General features: G+C 41.3%; 3 protein-coding genes across 4 annotated transcripts in view; 1 reads left to right on the top strand and 2 right to left on the bottom strand.

The window, feature by feature from the left end:
• Nucleotides 1-10,011, bottom strand: part of mapk8ip2 (mitogen-activated protein kinase 8 interacting protein 2) — a 31,693-nt gene extending 21,682 nt beyond the window's left edge. Inside the window, exon 1 of one of the 2 annotated variants that reach the window (XM_044037082.1) lies at nt 9,482-10,011. In XM_044037082.1, the coding sequence (XP_043893017.1) occupies nt 9,482-9,546 (65 nt within the window). In that variant the 5' untranslated portion in view covers nt 9,547-10,011. The remainder of the gene's footprint in view (nt 1-9,481) is intronic. The other variant, XM_044037083.1, reaches the window with a different exon arrangement.
• A 2,135-nt stretch (nt 10,012-12,146) lies between these two features.
• Nucleotides 12,147-14,341, bottom strand: LOC122776227 (zona pellucida sperm-binding protein 3-like). The gene is made up of 8 exons (XM_044036653.1): nt 13,861-14,341; nt 13,661-13,779; nt 13,465-13,568; nt 13,198-13,375; nt 12,978-13,095; nt 12,795-12,877; nt 12,422-12,675; nt 12,147-12,251 (listed from the first exon to the last, which is right to left on the bottom strand). Exons 1-8 carry the CDS (start codon nt 14,311-14,313, stop codon nt 12,193-12,195), a joined length of 1,368 nt encoding a protein of 455 aa, XP_043892588.1. The 5' UTR covers nt 14,314-14,341; the 3' UTR covers nt 12,147-12,192.
• Nucleotides 14,342-15,778: 1,437 nt separating this feature from the next.
• On the top strand, nt 15,779-17,965 carry LOC122776224 (zona pellucida sperm-binding protein 4-like). Its single transcript, XM_044036651.1, is given in 9 exon segments — nt 15,779-15,956; nt 15,959-16,225; nt 16,320-16,504; nt 16,598-16,695; nt 16,824-16,981; nt 17,063-17,255; nt 17,342-17,534; nt 17,632-17,707; nt 17,874-17,965. Coding segments are annotated over 9 exon segments (1,440 nt in total).
• Nucleotides 17,966-18,148: the final 183 nt, after the last annotated feature.

Genomic DNA, 18,148 nt, shown 5'->3' with positions numbered 1-18,148 from the left:
TTGATGACCGCAGCGCAGTGATGACATTTGCAGTAAAGAACCAGGTCAATAGAAGGTTTTTATACGATTTATTTAGGGGGTTATTTTTTAAGTGAGCATGCATGTGGCATGAGTCACCTTGTCACAACTGATATAACTAAATGTTTGATAGCAGTGTGGCTGATTTGGGCTCAGCCTGTTCAGACTCAATGCATCCAAGAGAGCTGTGCACAGGAGAAATCATGATGAAGTGTCATGTTGCAGTTCTGGTCTGTGTGACGCTCACAGAGGGAAAAGTGAAAAGTGTAATGTTGCCTCTGCAGGATTCCTCTGCGGAGTCACAAGTCAATGTGTGAGGCCCTGAGAGAGAAGGGGATCAAGCTGCTTTACCAGCAGCACCAGGCCAAGGATGGAGAAGCTGATTGATTTGACAAATCCCGACTTAATTTAACACTCGTAACTGTAGAATGTACCTTTACAACATGTGTTGCCGGCCACTCTATGACCTCTATTTTATTACCCAAAATGTTACAAGATTAAAGCATGAACTAACTTCTTTGTTACCCACACCACATATCAGCATTGGGACACGACCCTAGACCTTCCAGGTTCTTCTCACTGACTCCATGCACTATAACAGTGAGGAAACCATCACACCTTATATTGAATAAATCCTTCATGTGCCACTGTCTGTACAACTTCTCTAGCAGACTTAAAGTGACCCAATGTAGGATTACAGCCTTCAAAATAATGTCTCCATGGTCACTTTGATGACACTACGACTCAAAGCCTGATCAGGTCTGCATCGGCTGCCTCGGCACAATGGAATTTCAGGTTCATGCCACAAAAAGAACGATAAAAAAATGCTTTGTTCTGCTTTTTCGGCAAACGTCACTTTGTGTTACTTTAAAGCTGAGCCGGTCACTTTTTCACTTTTTTTTTGATGGAGCTCCTCCTACCACAAACATCCATCCATTCTCTGCCACTTTATCCTCACTGTTTTCTGCTAACAGACGCAACAAGCCATTCAACCATCACCATGACTCTGAAGCTGTTAAATGAGTGTCAAAATCCTGCATAGTTCTGCTTTACAGCTGATACAGGTTGCTAATATACACATGGGATTTAGATAGTCTGTGTAATTGCAGACATGTCACTTAGAAAACAAGAGAAAGGAGGAGCATTTTTGGTCCTCAATTGGCGTCTGTACTGGAGATAGAATACCAAAAATGGGCAAAGGTGATGTATAAGATGACGATGATGTCAGATAAATGTTTAAAAGGGGTCAGGGTTGTTCTAAGATTCGGCTGAAACACTCTCTCTCTCTCTCTCAACTGCAGTGCTTGAACCTGATGCTTGGCTTGTACCAAATGAAGTTCTCTTTAGTCCATAGCCTTGGGTCAGCTGAGTCTCTTTCTGCACCATCATCTCCACCATGTTGTTATATAAAGGAGGAAGGCCCAGTAATCGTGTACTGGGTACAATTGTTTACGATGCTGTACTGGAGTTTCAACTTGACTGCCAGACACAATGAAACATCAAAAGTAACAGCAACCTCCCAACCTGCGTGTGGTCTGTGGGTGTGACCACACACACACACACACACACACACACAGGCTGAAGAGCTTGACTTTCCCAAACCTTGAGAAAAAAGAACCACTAATGAGCTTCTCGCCTGTCTGAACCTTCAGGGACCTTCAGTGTTTTTTAAGTGTGAGTGTGGGTGTGTGATTCACAGCGGAAAATCACCACATCGGCGCCGCTGTATCCAAGGCAGTTTGTCACCACCAAACAAATGAAAGAAGGTCCTAAATTTAAATTTTTGGAGAGGTTAGAGAACCTGCTGGACACAAGGACAGGAAGGGGCGGCGGAGTATTAGATGAATTCAGAATAGCTTAGAAAAGCAATAAAGAAAGTACTAAGGGTGGAAAGCTGCTGTAAGGCCAGATTTAGATCATCACCTGCATCCTGTAATCAAGAGAAAAGAAGGGAAAAAACAGCTGACGCGGATCAAAGTGACAGGTAAGTGATCGATTAAAGATCACACATGATGATCGTTGTTCAGGGCTGTGAGGGAAAGAGAGAGAGGGAGAGAGAGGGAGAGAGAGAGAGGGGTGTACAGGTCAAGGAGAGCTTATGATAACCCAGCTACCTTGTTTGGCAGAGAGCTGCATCCCTGGGAGGATCTGGACAGAACCAATGAGAGAGCAGCCTCACGTCACCTGCTGAACAAAAGTTGAAGGACTTACGTGCCCATGAAACTTCTATATTCAGACACACACCTCACACTGTGTGACTGATCATTTCAATTTCATAATTATTTGGTATTATTTATGTTTAACAGAAGTTTTCTTCTCTTGTCCGAATTGCCGCCTCCTGGGAGTGAGGCTGATACATCCCGGCATTCCTCTTAAGGTCATGTTTGTTGTTTCTTTCTTTCATGTTTCCTGTTTTATTGTGAAACTGTTTCAGATCGCTTCACTTCCTGCCCCTGTGTGTTTCCCCTCCAGGCTTGATTGTATGCCCCGCCCTCATTAGATTCACCTGTGTCTCGTTGTCTCCCTGCACCTCATGTGTATATAAACTGTGTTCCCCCCGTGTTTGTCTTTGTACCTCAGTGTCTAATGTTTGTGGTAATCTGTTTTTTTTTTTTTTGGATTATCACCTGTTTTTGCCTGGACTGATTGTTGTCTAACGAACCACCCTTTGTGACAACAGACGTGAGTTTATTTTGAAATATGAACTGTTTTTGGAGTCGTGCTTTCTGTGGAGTACCAGTTTTAATCCCATTTTCAAACTAACCATGACGCCGCTCCCAAAATGGATGTAATTACAATGTATTTATACCCACACAGAGCAGCAGGAACCAATGCCCCTCACTAAGCACAATGTCACATTACTCCATATTACATTATTTCTTAGGTAGGAAGTAAAATAAGAACGTTGACACGGTTCTGCTAAATCACCACAAATGTAATTATCAATGCTGCTGTGAACAATATGGGAGTTGAGATGATATCTCAAACCTGGCTGAATGTGACTGAACCAAACACAAACCATCTTTAATATCATCTGTTCCTTGTTTTTCATTTCCTTCCCCCGCCCTCCTTGTATCCAACATCACCTCCAGACTCCATTTTGTTTGTTTCTATCTGCTTGTGTTAGGGTTCTCATGTGGTTTTGTAACACCTGTGGACTCACAACAGAGTGTGGTTCCATCTCCCCTCAACTGCAGGACGTCCGAAATGTGACGCACAGAGTATTGATCTGTGAACCTCAAAATGATCATGTTCTTGAAAGTTATAGTTTAGTTTATATGGAGCAAAGACACCAGAACATATTCACTTTTAAGAAGCTGAAATATCTGTTAAATAAGTTTTTATCAAGATGGCGGACAATAATGATCAACAGTAATGATTTTAGGCCCTTTTTCTGAATCATAATGAATCGCTTTTGTTAGGATATACAATTTAAAAATTCACTTCTGTGTCAAATACATAAGAATTGTACAAAAGTGTCAATATACAATATGTAGACAGTTCTAGAAAGGCATTTAACCTAAATAAGCCAACTGTGTACAACCTCATATATAAATGTAAGCTTTGAAATTATGTGCAACTACATTGGCACTGAAGCTAAATGCAAATGTGGCGCAATTCTACACAAAAGCACATTGTACGTGTATATCACACACTCTGGAGTATGTTTAACCTTTAAATGGAACCATTTTTAAAATCATCTTTAACCCACTACTGTGTATTTTCATCACTGAAAGGTAACAATGTCAATTGCTATTTTTAGTTTAGAGATAATATTAAATGCATGCACAGACCTTTAATGGTTTTAAAGGCACAGTGTTTCAAATGTACTAATCAAAACTCCATGAATATGTTTTGTGCATCCATTATAATGGGCACCTCTGTAGTGCTGACCCAGCTGTATGTAGATATGCCAATCATAAGAATTGTAAAACAATTGTTTATTTTTTAACTGACAGAAAGTGTGGAACTTTTCAGGAAGTCTCTGCAGACACTGTTGTTGAACCTCCTTACAGTTAAGAGGCTTTCTAATATGAAGCCTTAACACTGAAGCTCTGAACTACCTCACATATATCTGCTCTCACTTAAATAGATCCAGTAACTATCAAAACTTTAACCTCCCTAATGTGTGCTCAAACACTGGCAGAATTGCTTTCAATGGAATCCCCTCCAAACTGTGCTTTTATACTGTGATTATATCTCTACTGGAGAACTTGTGTTATTATTCTGATTCTAGTAATTGTTTTTATTTATTGTCTTTGTTTGTTAATTGTGTCGCTTGTTGTCAGGTCACTCACAACAGAGGTTTTGATTTAAACATTTTTGTCATTTCATTTAAGGTTTTAGTTTCTCTGCTGTTGTATTGTTAAGCTCCCTCTCCAAGTTAATTTTTGTAATCACCTAAGTCGCTAGATTTGTCTCTGGTCGCTTTTTTCTCCGTCTGTGTTGTTATATGTTGACAACTTTACATCACAGCGACAGTGCTGGCACATGTACTACAGCATTCCGAGTCATTTCAGGGGGTTTCCTGAAGATATTTCCTGAAATGCTGCCATCTTTACAGGGGTTAAAAAAAAGGAAAAAAAGACTTTTCACAGGAGGCAGGTTTTGTTAAGATGGAGCAAGAGATAAGGAGACTCTGTTATTATTATTCAATTAATTTTGTTATCTGTTTCATTTTCTACGCACTCTGGTTTAAAAGTCCTCACATCCACCAGAGGAAGCTCACATGCCACTGGTCTTACACATACCACAGTTTGAGAACCATGGACCAAAATTAACTGGGGGAGTTGTTGCCTCTGAAGTCAGAAAACCACAACAGACAACTGAAATAGCAGCTTATATATTCAGTCATTCATCAGGAGAAAAATAGACCTCATCTGTCTCCATCTACTGTCATTTGTGCCACACTGAGCAGAATCTGAATCCTTTACCACAAGAAAACAAGTCACGTTGCTGCAATGGCACAGCCGCATTTTCCTGCCACCAGTAAGAACTTCACTCCAGTGTCCGTGTGATGTCTGTTTTCTTTTAAATGTTCTCCCTCATTGAGCCATGTGGAACTTTTCAGGTAGTCAAAAAGTAAAAGGATCACCGAGTCCAGAGCATCTACACAATCATTCATTTCAATGCCACAGTTATTGATCACTGTACAGCAAATGTATCTGTTTTCATGAGCAGCCAGTAGTTCATGGCTAAAGCTTCTCAAATGAAGAAGAGAATAGCATTGAAGTCCCTTGTCAGATCGAAATACTTGGAGCACATTTGTGTCAAGGTGTTCATGTAGCACGTCAAGTAGATGGTCGAAATCAAACCGTGACATGAGAATAAAATGAAAGTGCACTCTGTAAAAACCGTACTAAAATAGAAACAGATGGAATATAGAGGCTCAGCACAGGCTCTTTGTTGTGATTAAGCTGCCTTTTAACCGTGAGCACCTGCTCCTCCTCGGTGACATCATGATTCTGTGTGGTTGCCACAGACTCATTAATAAGATCAATTTCTCAGGCTTTTCACCCACCATCAGTCTCCAGTAATGTAGCCCCCCCCCAACACACATCACCCCACCCCACCTCTGTCTCACACACGCACACACATGTATGAGTCATGCATTTAACCTAATGAAGCACTCTCTGTTAGATCCAAGGCTGAAGATCACGTGACGGCAGAGATGATGCATCGGTTTGATCATGTGATGATTTCCAATGTGGCCAGTTTCAGATCAATGAGTCATAATATTAAAGAGGGAGATGTTCACATGTGATCAGATGTATCACTATTTAATCACCAAAAACAAACACATAAACACAGTCAGTGTGTTTATGTGACATTAGAAAAAAAAAACTAAGTCCTCAAAGTCAGACGAACACACCTTATTATACCTCATTTTTAACATCATTATTCCTATTATCATTGGAAGAACCTGTTTAAAATGACTACTGTGTGATATTTGTGCAGGTCTGTGAGAAACAAAGACCAGGGCAATTTTGACACACAGTTTGGCTTTAAAAAAATATTGCATTGAATATTGCGAAATAACATTTTGATAAATTATTCAGTCCTCGTTCCCACCCCGGTTATAAATAACAGAAGAAACTGGGACAGTGAGGACAACAGTGACAAAAACATGGCAAAATTCAGGCCGGTCCATATTTTGGACTGACAAGATCAAATGTATGTTCTGTCAGCTTACAAAACTAGGATTTCTGGATGGTAGGAAGACTCAGAATGCTAACAACTAGCTGTAACCTAAGGAAGCAGGAAGTATCAGACACACTTCAGCCAATACATTGATTCCCAACAAGTGCAGGGAAGTCAAGGGAAGTCGTCCAACTACACGGAGCAGCTGAGCTACAACTGAACTGAACTGTGCATGGAAAACATACTGACTGAAGATTGACAGATGAAAAGAAAGATGGCACGTTGAGGATGTACAGAGTGAAATAGACCAACAAAAACAACATGAGAGACGGAGAGAGGATGGGCGCATGGGAGGAAACAATGAAGCTGAAATGAATCTGTATTTGATTTAAGCCTCTTACCTCGTGGTAACCATTATACCCAGCATCAGCCACCTCCCTCCCTTCCTCTCTCTGCCTGCTCCAAAGAGTCTGACAGCCCAAGTGGAGCATCCACTCCTCAACTTATAAGATTCAAACAAATTAAAGAGGGCACAGGGTGGAGTGGGGTAAATCAGAGGTAGAGGATCTGGAAAACCCCTTTGAGAGAACATTTGAGAAGCTGGAGCACATTTTTGCTCCAAAATGGCTTCAATAATTGATCAAGGGATTTGTTTTTCTGTTTGGTGACTCACCGCAATATTGACTGATCTAACACAGTCCATTTAGGTTTACTCTTCCTAAATTGCAATATTTTTCATAAAGAAAGCTTGGGATTAATCTGTCGATGACATACTAGTCAGAGCAGAATAACATGGTGAGCCCCAAGAATAAGAAGAAGGAGAATCTTGCCTTTCATGGGCTTTCACAGATTTACCGTTGCTCCCCGGACACATCGGAAAGAGTCGACTCGGCAAAACCCAATTCTTTCACAAATTTTAAACAATGGAGCATATGGGTTGTTGTAGGAAACACCTTTTCTGTTTTAGGTTTCAGAAAACCCGGAAGAGAGATTAAACATGATCAGTACAATAATAGAATGATCATTTATATATATATATGTGTGTGTGTGTGTGTGTGTGTGTATATAAAATAAAATGAAGTCTTTATGAAAACAATTCAACAAAATGTATCAGTCGGGTTTCTGATTTCTGATTTACACTGAGAAATGACAGTGTACATTTCTGGTGCTCAGACAAGAGGAAAAATTATACTCCTTTATGGATTATGTTGAAAACAGGATTATGGTTATGTAAGGCAGATTATTGTAGCGCATCATTAAAACACAGGTGGTTAGAGAAAAAGACACAAGACACAGAAACGTGTACAAAAGAAGGTGCGGTGCATGCAAAACTATGCTTTATCTCCAGATGTTTCATCAATGTGATCAGTTTGTATTTCACTCTGCGGCTGACGCAAGACAAAGAAATTAAAAAATGACTCAAAGTAAAAGGTCTTGCAATTGTGTAGTCAGTGACACAAATAGGGCCACAACTAACAATTATTTTCATAATTGACTATCTGTTGTTTATTTTATTAATCGTTTGTCCATAAAATGTAAGAACATTTAGAAAAATGTTGATCCTAAACGTCTTATTTTGTCCATAAATTAACAGTATATATTATTTTCTTAATGAAAAAAGAAGATATTCACATTTAAACAGCTGAAAAATCATACAGCTTGTTATTAACTAATTATAAAAAAAATCTTAAACCGACTATCAAAACAGTTTAATTTAGTTATCAATGAATCGAATAATTGTCACAGCTCTTATAAGCAGTAAAACGTGTGCTTGTCATCACTCAAGATGAATTCATAAACATTTTCTCAGTGACGTTAATTCACAGTTGTGATGACACTGTGATCTAAGGTCATTATGTGAAAAACAAAGTCACATATTGATCTGATAGGATCTGCTCATGAGGTGGAGCTACAGTATGTAACTAAATCCAGCAGGAGTGCATTCTGTGGATGAAAAAAAAAAACCTCCACTGGGAGCTGCTCGCTAATGTGATTGCATTCTGGAGGACATGAGACATGTGGACACACACACACACACACACACAAGGAGCAAGGACAATGAAATGCATTAGTGCATAGAGAACCTTCACTATCATTCTCGTGTGCGGGTGACTTAAAATCACTTGATTTAATTCAATAGCAGACGATTGTTTTGTCGTCACAGCTCTTAAATTGGACGTGTTCTCTGTGTGAAGACGAGGTTCTCGAAGTAGGAACAGGATTTTGTCTGGAAACCACATATGAATACAAAGAAGTATGCATTATTTATACAAAGCATATCATTAGGCTTAATATTGAGGCAATATTTCAGTGTTGAAATATTCCAGGCTCAAGTTTCATCCAATAATTTTACAATAATAATAATAATGATAATAATAATAATAATTTAGACTTGTATAGGGCCTTTCGAGGTACCAAAGAGAAGGCAACACTAAAAAATAATGGAAGACGTGATAATGATAATAGTTGTTGTTGCTGTTTCACAGCTTTTGTGAACTGATGCGTTTGTACACGATTCTGCTTTGTTGTTGTGTTCGTTGAGTGTTACTTTAACTCAACCATCGATGGAAATTTCTGTTTCAAGGAACTTCCTGGTTCAATAAAGAGAGATAGACAACAAAACACATGAGTGAGGACAGAAGTGGACCTGTACTTATGGATACTAATACAACGATTTGTTTTTCTTCCTTTTTCTGTCTTGCATGTCTTATTTTGTTTTGTACGCATATTTAATGAAACACTCACATAACAACAACTATAATAATTATAATTATAATAATAATAATAATAATAAGTACATTTGTCCTATGAGGTCACAACATCATCACCATCCGAGGATTTTTCACAGAACATCAGTATCAGTGGGACAGACCTCCTTCTTCTCTCTATGTAAATCATTGTTCAGCAAACATGCCCTTGCTTTGCTTTGGGTTGGACTCAACAGGGCGTGGGCCTCCCTCGCACAGAGAATGCGCAAAGCGGGTGAGTGACTGTCGCCACAGCTCGGGATCAGTCATCTGCCCTCTCTGTCACACATTTGTACCATGATTTACTTCCCGACGATGCCGACAAATGAGGAACAATCCGCTCCAAACACAAGCAAAGCAGCAGTGACGAGCTGCAGCACCTACAGACTGTGTGAAGGCCTGTCACAGTATCCATCTATGAGGATGCTGTCCATGATTAATATGTGCTCTTTTACAACAGCCATAAACAACAAAGCGGAGAACAGGTATGTTCCTGCTGTCTAGTGCCCTTTCTCCCACTCATCATCATCACCACCATCATCATCATCCCTCCACTGTCGCTCTCCAGCTCTTACCTGCAGCCAGGAGGAGAGAGGGAATGGAAAGTGGAGAGAGAAAACATCTCAGCCCTGTCCGCCATCTTCTTCCACCACAAATGACTCAGAGCGAATGCAGAGAATCACGGAGGAGGCGCAGTCCATTCACAGTCACAGCGGCAGGGGCAGGGAGAGGACAGACGCGGCCGTGGACAGTGTCGGTGTCAGTCGCTCTCTCTCTCTCCCACTCACTCACCCGCGGATGCCCCCCTCCCCCGGCCGCAAGCCTGCAATCAGACGCGCTGCCTGCACGGCACCGTCAAATCTGCATCCAAGCATCCACACCGAGGCGCGCGCGCAGGGCAGGAGGAGGGAGGAGAAGAGGAGTCAGAGGAGGAATACACAGCTCACAAATCAAAAACTGGAAGAAAAAAAAGAAGAATACAATCCAGTGTTTGCTCCCACGATGATGCAGGAGCGTCACAGTCAGTGTCAGTGCGCCACCGCAGTCCTTGTTTGCGATGATCGCCAAATGTCTGCTGTTGTGATGCTGCCGGTGAAACACAGGGGAGAGAGAGAGGGAGAAAGAGGGAGAGAGAGGGAGGCCAGCAGTGCAGGAGGAGGAGGATGGAGGATGGAGGGAGGGGTGTGTGTGTGTGTGTGTGTGTGGTATAACGTCAGTAGCGTTACCGTATTATGCGCACTTGCGCAGGACCGTCCTGCCTGAGTGGATGCTGTCAGAGCTGAAGTCTGCAGGTCTGACCAGCAGCAAACAAACTAACCAAGTATTTACCGTCACAGCCCTGCTTATATAAACATTCATTCAATTCCATTCAACTTTAGTTATCCCCTTTATTCATTCAAGGTCAGGGCCAGACCAAGCCTTTATGGGGCCCTAAGCAGAATTTGATTTTGGGCCTTTATCCTTTGCAGTATAGCCGGTGCTGGACTATTATTGATTAAAATGAACGCACTATAAATTGCATTATTGATAGCAGTGTTATCCACACCAAACCTGTGTCACTTTTGTTTTGTTTTTAACCTTGGAGGGCAATGTGTGTTGAATTAAACCAGTATACCAGACTTTGGATTTAAAACCTGTGTCAATGTGCACTAAGTGAGCAATCTTCACCTCCAACACTATTTAGATGTTTAAATAAGAAAATATCTAGATTTCTTCAATATGTTAAAAAGAAAAAAAAAATCTCCTTACACTTTGGGGGCCCAAGGGGTGGTAAGCAATGCCACTTAGTTTATGCTTATGCCTTGGGCCAGCTCTCTTCAAGGTCCTATAGTGCAGTCAAACAAGCCACTAACAAATTAAACTACAAAAAGTGTACATGTGTGTTATATGTGGGCTTCTTGTTATGGCCAAAATGGTGACCACAATTTATTCATTTATTGAATCAAAATCAATCACAAATGGGACAACAGAGATCAACAGAGATAACCCTGGATTTTGGTGAAACGACACAATATTGTATAAACAATTAATTGTAAGGGACAATTACATGACTTTTCAAGGTCATAAGTAGGTGTCAACGAGTTATAACTTATAACCCACATGGGTTTGTCCCTGGTTTCCATGGAGGCCCCAGCCATGTTTGCCCACTTCAAGCCCATGTCCACTTTGTACCCTTTCCAGGCTACCTGAATATTAAGTGGGAATGGGTTTGAAGTGAGTGAATAATTATGCCTCATATGGTTTCAGTAACATAATATGGGTGGGGCCACCATGGAAACCACAGACAAACCCACTTAGCAACCATATTGTTGACCTGAATATAAACCTTAAATGTCAAAACTATTCCATCTTGAAAGATTCATTTTTTTTTTTATCCTGGATCAACACCAAAATGTAATAATTCCCCATTTGGCCATAACCTATATCACTATGATTACACAGTGATGTTAGTATTTTAGGCTGGATCACAGATTATAAATAACTATATTATTATATTTCACTCTCACCCCAGACTCTGGCAGATATCATGATATGGAGACACAGTGTGGAGCTGTTCACTGTATTTGGTGCTGAAATTGTGGTACTTGCCAAGCTGTAGTTTCTCAAATGTGCCACTGGGGGGCATCAAATACCCACTTAATGAGTGAAAACCTGTGGAGTCACACTTAAATAAATATTTTGATATGATCTGCAATGAACTGGTGACCTGTCCAGGGTGTGACCGCACCCTTTTACCCTATGTCTGCTGGGATTTGGGTTTTTTGGCCTTAATTCCTCCAATGACAGAATTCACCAATTGTAATTATACAGCTGAGAATAATTGTGCGTATAAAGCCCATGACATTTTGTCAACTTCTGAACTGCAGAAATTGAAAATGTGTTGTATAATCTTAAATCGTATGATTGTATGACCTTAAAAGTTACTGAGGTTTTATTTTTTGTTTGTTTTTTCAAGAAAAATAGTACTTTAAGCACAGTTGTGTTTTTATTTTCATTAAATGGAAGGATTTACAGACTTTGAAGTGGGCAGATGTAGTCCATGTGTAATATTTATTATCACTCAGAGGCCAGTGTAAAACATGTTACTTTCACCCCAGGGATTTCTGTTTTCTTACACTTACATCATGTTTCTTCCATGTTACATCTTGCATTTAACAGAGTAAATGGGGTTGTTTCCTTGTTCAATCTGTTCTGCTAAAACTAAGAAAGAAAATAACATACTGACAGATCTATGAACCAATGAGAATGTTTATTTTGATGGATATTGCTGTGGCAGGGAATGGAGTTAAGCAGCCCTCTCCCCAATGTAGACTCCCAGGGCGATATCACCTACCCATTCGAAAGCTGAGGATGATAACAGGAAACGTGTTATATTAACCGTGTGGCTCTTATGAAAAATATAAATATAAAAGCATAAAAAGTGAATTCATCAATATGGTAATGTTAACACAACATGGCTGTGCAATCTATAATAAATAACTACATCGATTGTGTGTTTACATATCCCAACCTACCTTCAGTTGTGGACACATCACGCATTTTTCTTGCGGGAATAACTGGTTGGGCACCACCACCGCCAATGCCACTGCCACCGCCAATGCCACTGCCACCGCCAATGCCACTCCCACCGCTGCTACCAGGGCCAAAACCACCTCCAAAAATAGTTGATGCTCCACTTGCAATTGCAGCAGATGTGCCACCGACTGGGCCAAATGAGGGAGACTCACAGGAGCCACAGACTGTATCAACACCACTGGCCTCCTTCCACCTGTGAAGAAGAGCATGCAAGAAGTCCGATATCAACTCTACTGTCGCATGCACTTTGTTGTTCTTGTCGGGTTTTTTTTTGTATGTCACTTGCATGTATGTGCACACTCACAGACTCACCCATTGTTGTATGAACAAGCTCTATGGAGGCTATCAAGGGGATACGCAGCTAATGTTGCTCTCAGTTGGCAGGTGATATAGACCTGTTTGAATAACAGTGAGTTTGAGTTGTGTGTTTTTTTTCTCTATTATGGCATACAATAGAAAACACTAACCAACTATTTAAGTCTTGGCGATACTAACCATTCCACTGTCAACACCCTGGAACCTGAAGGCCTCCAACTGGAACTGAAGCTTGTCATCTTGAAAGCGGCCCATGAACCTGGAGGCTGAGCCTGTGAGTCTGGCATCAACCAAACACCTGCAAAAGAAAAAAAAAACATAGAGTTAAACATTAGAGATATACATATTTGCACATTTTGTGTTATTTATCACAGTTGTATCTTGCATTTAAATACATTACCCATTGTTCTCAATGAAAGCATATTTGGGGTTGGAGGACACATCAGGGGAAAGAGTAGCTACACAGTGGTCCACATAAACACGAAGGGGAGCATGGAAGAATTGCTTGACAGATGCCTCAATATTAATCATATCCCCCAGGAAATACTGGTAGCTTGGCCTCTCATATTGCCAGTCATCTGTGCAATTAAATGATGACATAGTGATATATTTTAAATCACAGTTCCATAAAGGTAGAAATGTGCAGATTAATGGTTCCATCACTTGCCTGTCATAAGTGTCAGTGTAAAGGACAAGAACTCCTCTGCCACCTTAACTGCAGAGAATGGGATCCAGAGGGGGTCAAGGGGAAGGCTGCTCACATTGTGTTTCCTAAATGATAGATTGCAGATAAGTCATGTAGACTTTACCAGATTTAGCAGTTTAAGATGTTGCATTACTGTATTCATTTCCTTGTGTTTTACCTTGGGTAGTAGCATTCCACAATTACAGCAGCTTGGCTGGTCCTCACCACAGGAGAATCACCTATATTTTGGGGATTATAGTTCATCGTGTAGGTGTAAATGAGGAAATCTCCTGACACCTGGAAAGAGAACATTTGTAGAGTCAGATAACATCACACATGTATTCCTACAGTTTGCTTAACCATTATCTCAGTGCTTACTGCCAGTGAGCCGCCACACTCATGGAGTTCAGATTGAAAAATCAACACTTGAGCAGTATTGTCCTCTGCAACAGCGACACAGCTTCCCAGAGTGAGGTCAGCGGTATTGATGAACTGGCCAATCCCAAACATGTCCTTCTTAACTTCCACATGAACGATGTTCTCTCTGCACTGGACTGCAACTGTTGCAGCAGGAACAGGATATCTCAGCTCAAAAGGCACGGCAGGTTGGGGGTCGGGCTGAGCAACTTGAGGATATGCCCAGGTGAGTGGTTTCTCAAATTCCTGCTTTGACTGTTGGGGTGGAGGATTCTGTTTGATGGGCTCCTGTCTTGTCGGAACTGCTGGCTTCTGGTAAGGTTTTGAGGGCTTGTAGCCGCTCCACTGAGCATCGCAGAAGCTCCCAAGCAAGGACAGTGCCATAAGGCACACTGCAGTACACTTCATGGCCATGGCTCCACAACAACAAGTGATCTGGACAGTTCACTGGGTGCTGTAAGGAAGAAGGATGTGTGCAGGTACTTTTATAATACAGTGAGCCTGTTAACTCCCAGCACTACATCCCGCCCCTTCAGTTGACCACTCCCTATCAGCCATAATAAGCATACCATGCCAAATGGAACAGCATCAAAGTTGTGAATTTGAAGATATTATTTCTTATTTGTCCCTTAAGCACATGATGTGTAAATAGTCAGTGACCATGGACCAAGTTATGTTGACCGTGGGTTAGGTGTACTTGCCCTTGACATGACATGTCAAACTCAGTATGTATGCCAAAGTACATTTTGCAAAGACCTGAAAATCAATTTGACCCCAAACAGTGTCACATCAAACTAACTCAGGAAACTGAATACCAGCAAGAAGAGATATGATTATTTCAACACTCTTAGTCACAGCATAGAGAAAAATCAAATGGCCAAAGTGAGGGTTATTTTGCATTGTTGCAGAGCACTGATCCGTTTGGCTCAATGAAATCCAGCTGTGTTTTTAAGCTCCAGTGTGTGACTTTTGTGGCCAAACACTGCTACTGTTGCTACCAGGCTTAACTTGTTCTTTAGGTGAGTGTGTAGAGCTTTCTTAAAGGAAAACTTCAGATCCATATTCCAACCACTCCTTTTAACATTAATTTCAGTATGTCACTACTTACCTGGGGTTAATTCCTTAGCCTACAGTTATTTTTCAACATTGGGCTCACCTCACTCATGTGCCACAGAACCAGGGATAATTCCTTCAATAGTTCCCAGTTGTCTCACTTTACCAGCAAAGCTGCCTTTCTTTCTTTCTTTCTTTCTTTGGTCATACAGATTTACTTTAAAATTCACTCAAACAAGCTGTTTCTGTCATCTTCCTGACCTCTTTCATTCATTGTGTTTCTGTTTTGAATATCCCATGTTCAAATTATGTTTATACTGTACATATCAAGTACATACTATATATGTTCTGGGAAAAAAAAGTACATTATAGACAATATACATTTTTTTTAAAACTTTTATAGCCTTATTGTTAAATCCTTCTATTATTGTACTTCTTGGAAATGCATGTTTTTATTATTTATTATCCTAATGAATAAAGGATTATCTTATCTTATCTTTATGATGAGAAATAATAATTAAAAATGTCCATGCTTTAAGGATTAAGATATGCCCTTTGGGGTTTTTCCATCTCTCCATATGTTCTGTTGTATAGATAGATAGTATCTATTGATGGATTATCTCAGTGAAGCTGAGTTTACTTTTTTGCATGATCTCTAATCTCTCCATTGCTCCACTACAGACCACCCAGAAACTGGAGCCTTTTATTGGCTGTTGGCAGCAAACAGGATAGGTCAACATTACCCACACCTTATAAAAGTCAGCAAATCTCCACCCTATTTTTCACAGCATCTTGTGTTCTTTATGAATCACTCTGCTGTGAAGCCATGGCAATGAAGTTGATTTGTAGTTGTCTTCTGGCAGTGGCCCTACTTGGCTGGCTGGCTGATGCTCAATATTATCCAGGCACGAAGCCCCAGCCACCTCAGAAGCCCCAGCCGCCTCAGCAGCCCCAGCCACCCCAGAAGCCCCAGCCGCCCCAGAAGCCCCAGCCACCCCAGCAGCCCTACCGCCGACATCCCCACAGGAGCCACAGCAGCCCTACCGGCCGCCGACATCCCCACAGAAGCCACAGCAGCCCTACCAGCCCCCGACAACACAACAGCACACTCAAACACCAAAAATCCCTGGACCCCAGCAGCCTTCATCATTTCACTCCTGTGATGTGGCTGAGCAGTATAAGATACAGTGTGGGGCTCCCACCATTTCTGCTCAAGAGTGTGAGGCTATAAACTGCTGCTATGATGGGCGCACATGCTATTATGGCAAATCTGGTGAGTATTTATTCAGGCTTTTTAAAAACACAACTCTTCTTACTTTGATTTTTTATTTGTATTTTTTATAATTATTGCTCTCTGACTATCTTAGTGACTCTTCAGTGCACCAAAGACGCCCAGTTCATCGTGGTGGTGGCTAGGGACGCCACCCTACCCAACCTTGACTTGGAGACGATTACTTTCCTCGAAAATGATCAAGGTTGCAATCCAGTTGGTACCTCTTCAGCGTTTGCCATCTACCAGTTCCCGGCAACTGCCTGCGGAACCGTCATTATGGTAAGGGCTACTTACACTTTTCACTGTTCAATTAGATTTGATTCATTCTTGTCAGGTAGCAATACAAATTGAAATGCTGCCATCTCATTGCAGGAGGAGCCTGGTGTTATTATCTATGAGAACAGGATGTCCTCTTCATTTGAAGTTGCCATTGCATCCAAAGGAGCCATTACCAGAGACAGCAGCTATGAGTATGTGTTTTTCTTCTCATAAGACAAATTACACACAACATTAAAGGTTACAATATGTGGGTTTCAGGTCCGCAAAGTTGTATCAAGCATAAATATCATAATAAACCTCACTTAATGTCTTGTTTTAGGCTCCTTGTCCAGTGTAGATACATCGGCACCTCAGTTCAGGCTCTGGTCATAGAGGTCGGCCTGGTTCCTCCACCACCCCCAGTTGCAGCTCCTGGACCCCTGCGAGTGGAGCTCAGACTTGGCAATGGACAGTGTTTCGGCAAGGGCTGTGTGGAAGGTTTGTTTGAGGGAGCCACTATGAGCAATTAGCCTCATTAAACTGTATTTGTGTTACCAACCAAACTTTATGTTTGAGCAGAGGAGGTGGCCTACAGCTCCTATTACTTGGATAGTGATTACCCCGTCACGAAGGTCCTCAGGGATCCAGTGTATGTTGAAGTCCGAATGCTGGAGAGGACTGATCCTAACCTTGTTTTGACTCTTGGAAGATGCTGGGCAACTTCTAACCCCTCCCCTCACAGTCTTCCTCAGTGGGACTTGCTTATTGATGGGTAAGCACAGGTTTTAGATTGTCTCTGAGATAGATGAGATGGTCACACATTTTAAAACTGGTAATCCACCCTCTCTCTTGCCGTAGTTGCCCCTTCCGTGATGACCGCTACCTGACCTCATTGGTGCCAGTGGGTGGCTCACCTGATGTCTTGTACCCATCACACTACAGGCGGTTTATTTTCAAGATGTTCACTTTTGTAGCTACTGGTGCCGCCAATCCCAGCAAGAAGGGAGGTGCTGGAGATGCAGTGGCTTCTTTCAGTCCTCTCAAGGAACTGGTATAAGATCACTTTCTCACAAAATTTCTTAAGTTTATTGTGACTTTCTTTTTAATATATTATATCATTTTTTTGCAATTTACTTGTTTTCCACCAGATTTATATACACTGTGATGCAGCTGTGTGCCAACCTTCTCTTGCAAACAATTGTGAACCACGGTGTTACAGAAAGAGTAAGTAGTATTGCTGTAAAGGTTCTCACTCACCCATCTTCAGTAGTTAACTACAAGCAACTGGGCTAGACACGTTTGAAACTTAACTCAAGCTGCCTACAGCGAACTACTGGAGATCCTTCACCCTGTCTCACAGCAACTGACCACTGCTATGTTTCGTTAACAGAGAGACATGTTGCTGCGTCTTTCCTGACAACTACCAGACAGGACACCACCATGGTTACCAGTCCACCGATTTACATGGCAGATACTCAGTAGCAACATCCACAGAACTTTCTTTTCCTGGAAAGTGATTGACTTTCAAATAAATATTCAAGTTGCTGAATGTGTTGTGTGATCACATGTCTTTCAGATATACAGTACTGTTACTCAATGCCAAAAATATCAGATCATTGCACACTATGAGAGCCTAGACATGTCAACACAGTAATATAAGGGGAA

Source organism: Solea senegalensis, linkage group LG10 (assembly GCF_019176455.1).
Source record: "Solea senegalensis isolate Sse05_10M linkage group LG10, IFAPA_SoseM_1, whole genome shotgun sequence".
Taxonomy (NCBI): domain Eukaryota; kingdom Metazoa; phylum Chordata; class Actinopteri; order Pleuronectiformes; family Soleidae; genus Solea; species Solea senegalensis.
This window is presented reverse-complemented; position numbering and strand designations above follow the sequence as displayed.

Bases quoted from the DNA above. Each gene is read 5' to 3' on its own strand.
- LOC122776227 (XM_044036653.1), bottom strand. From the start codon at position 14,313: ATGGCCATGAAGTGTACTGCAGTGTGCCTTATGGCACTGTCCTTGCTT. The intron at 13,569-13,660 runs GTAAAACACAAG...TCTATCATTTAG, and splicing joins GTGGAATGCTACTACCCAAG to GAAACACAATGTGAGCAGCC. The intron at 12,676-12,794 runs GTGAGTCTGTGA...TCTTCTTCACAG, and splicing joins GCTTGTTCATACAACAATGG to GTGGAAGGAGGCCAGTGGTG.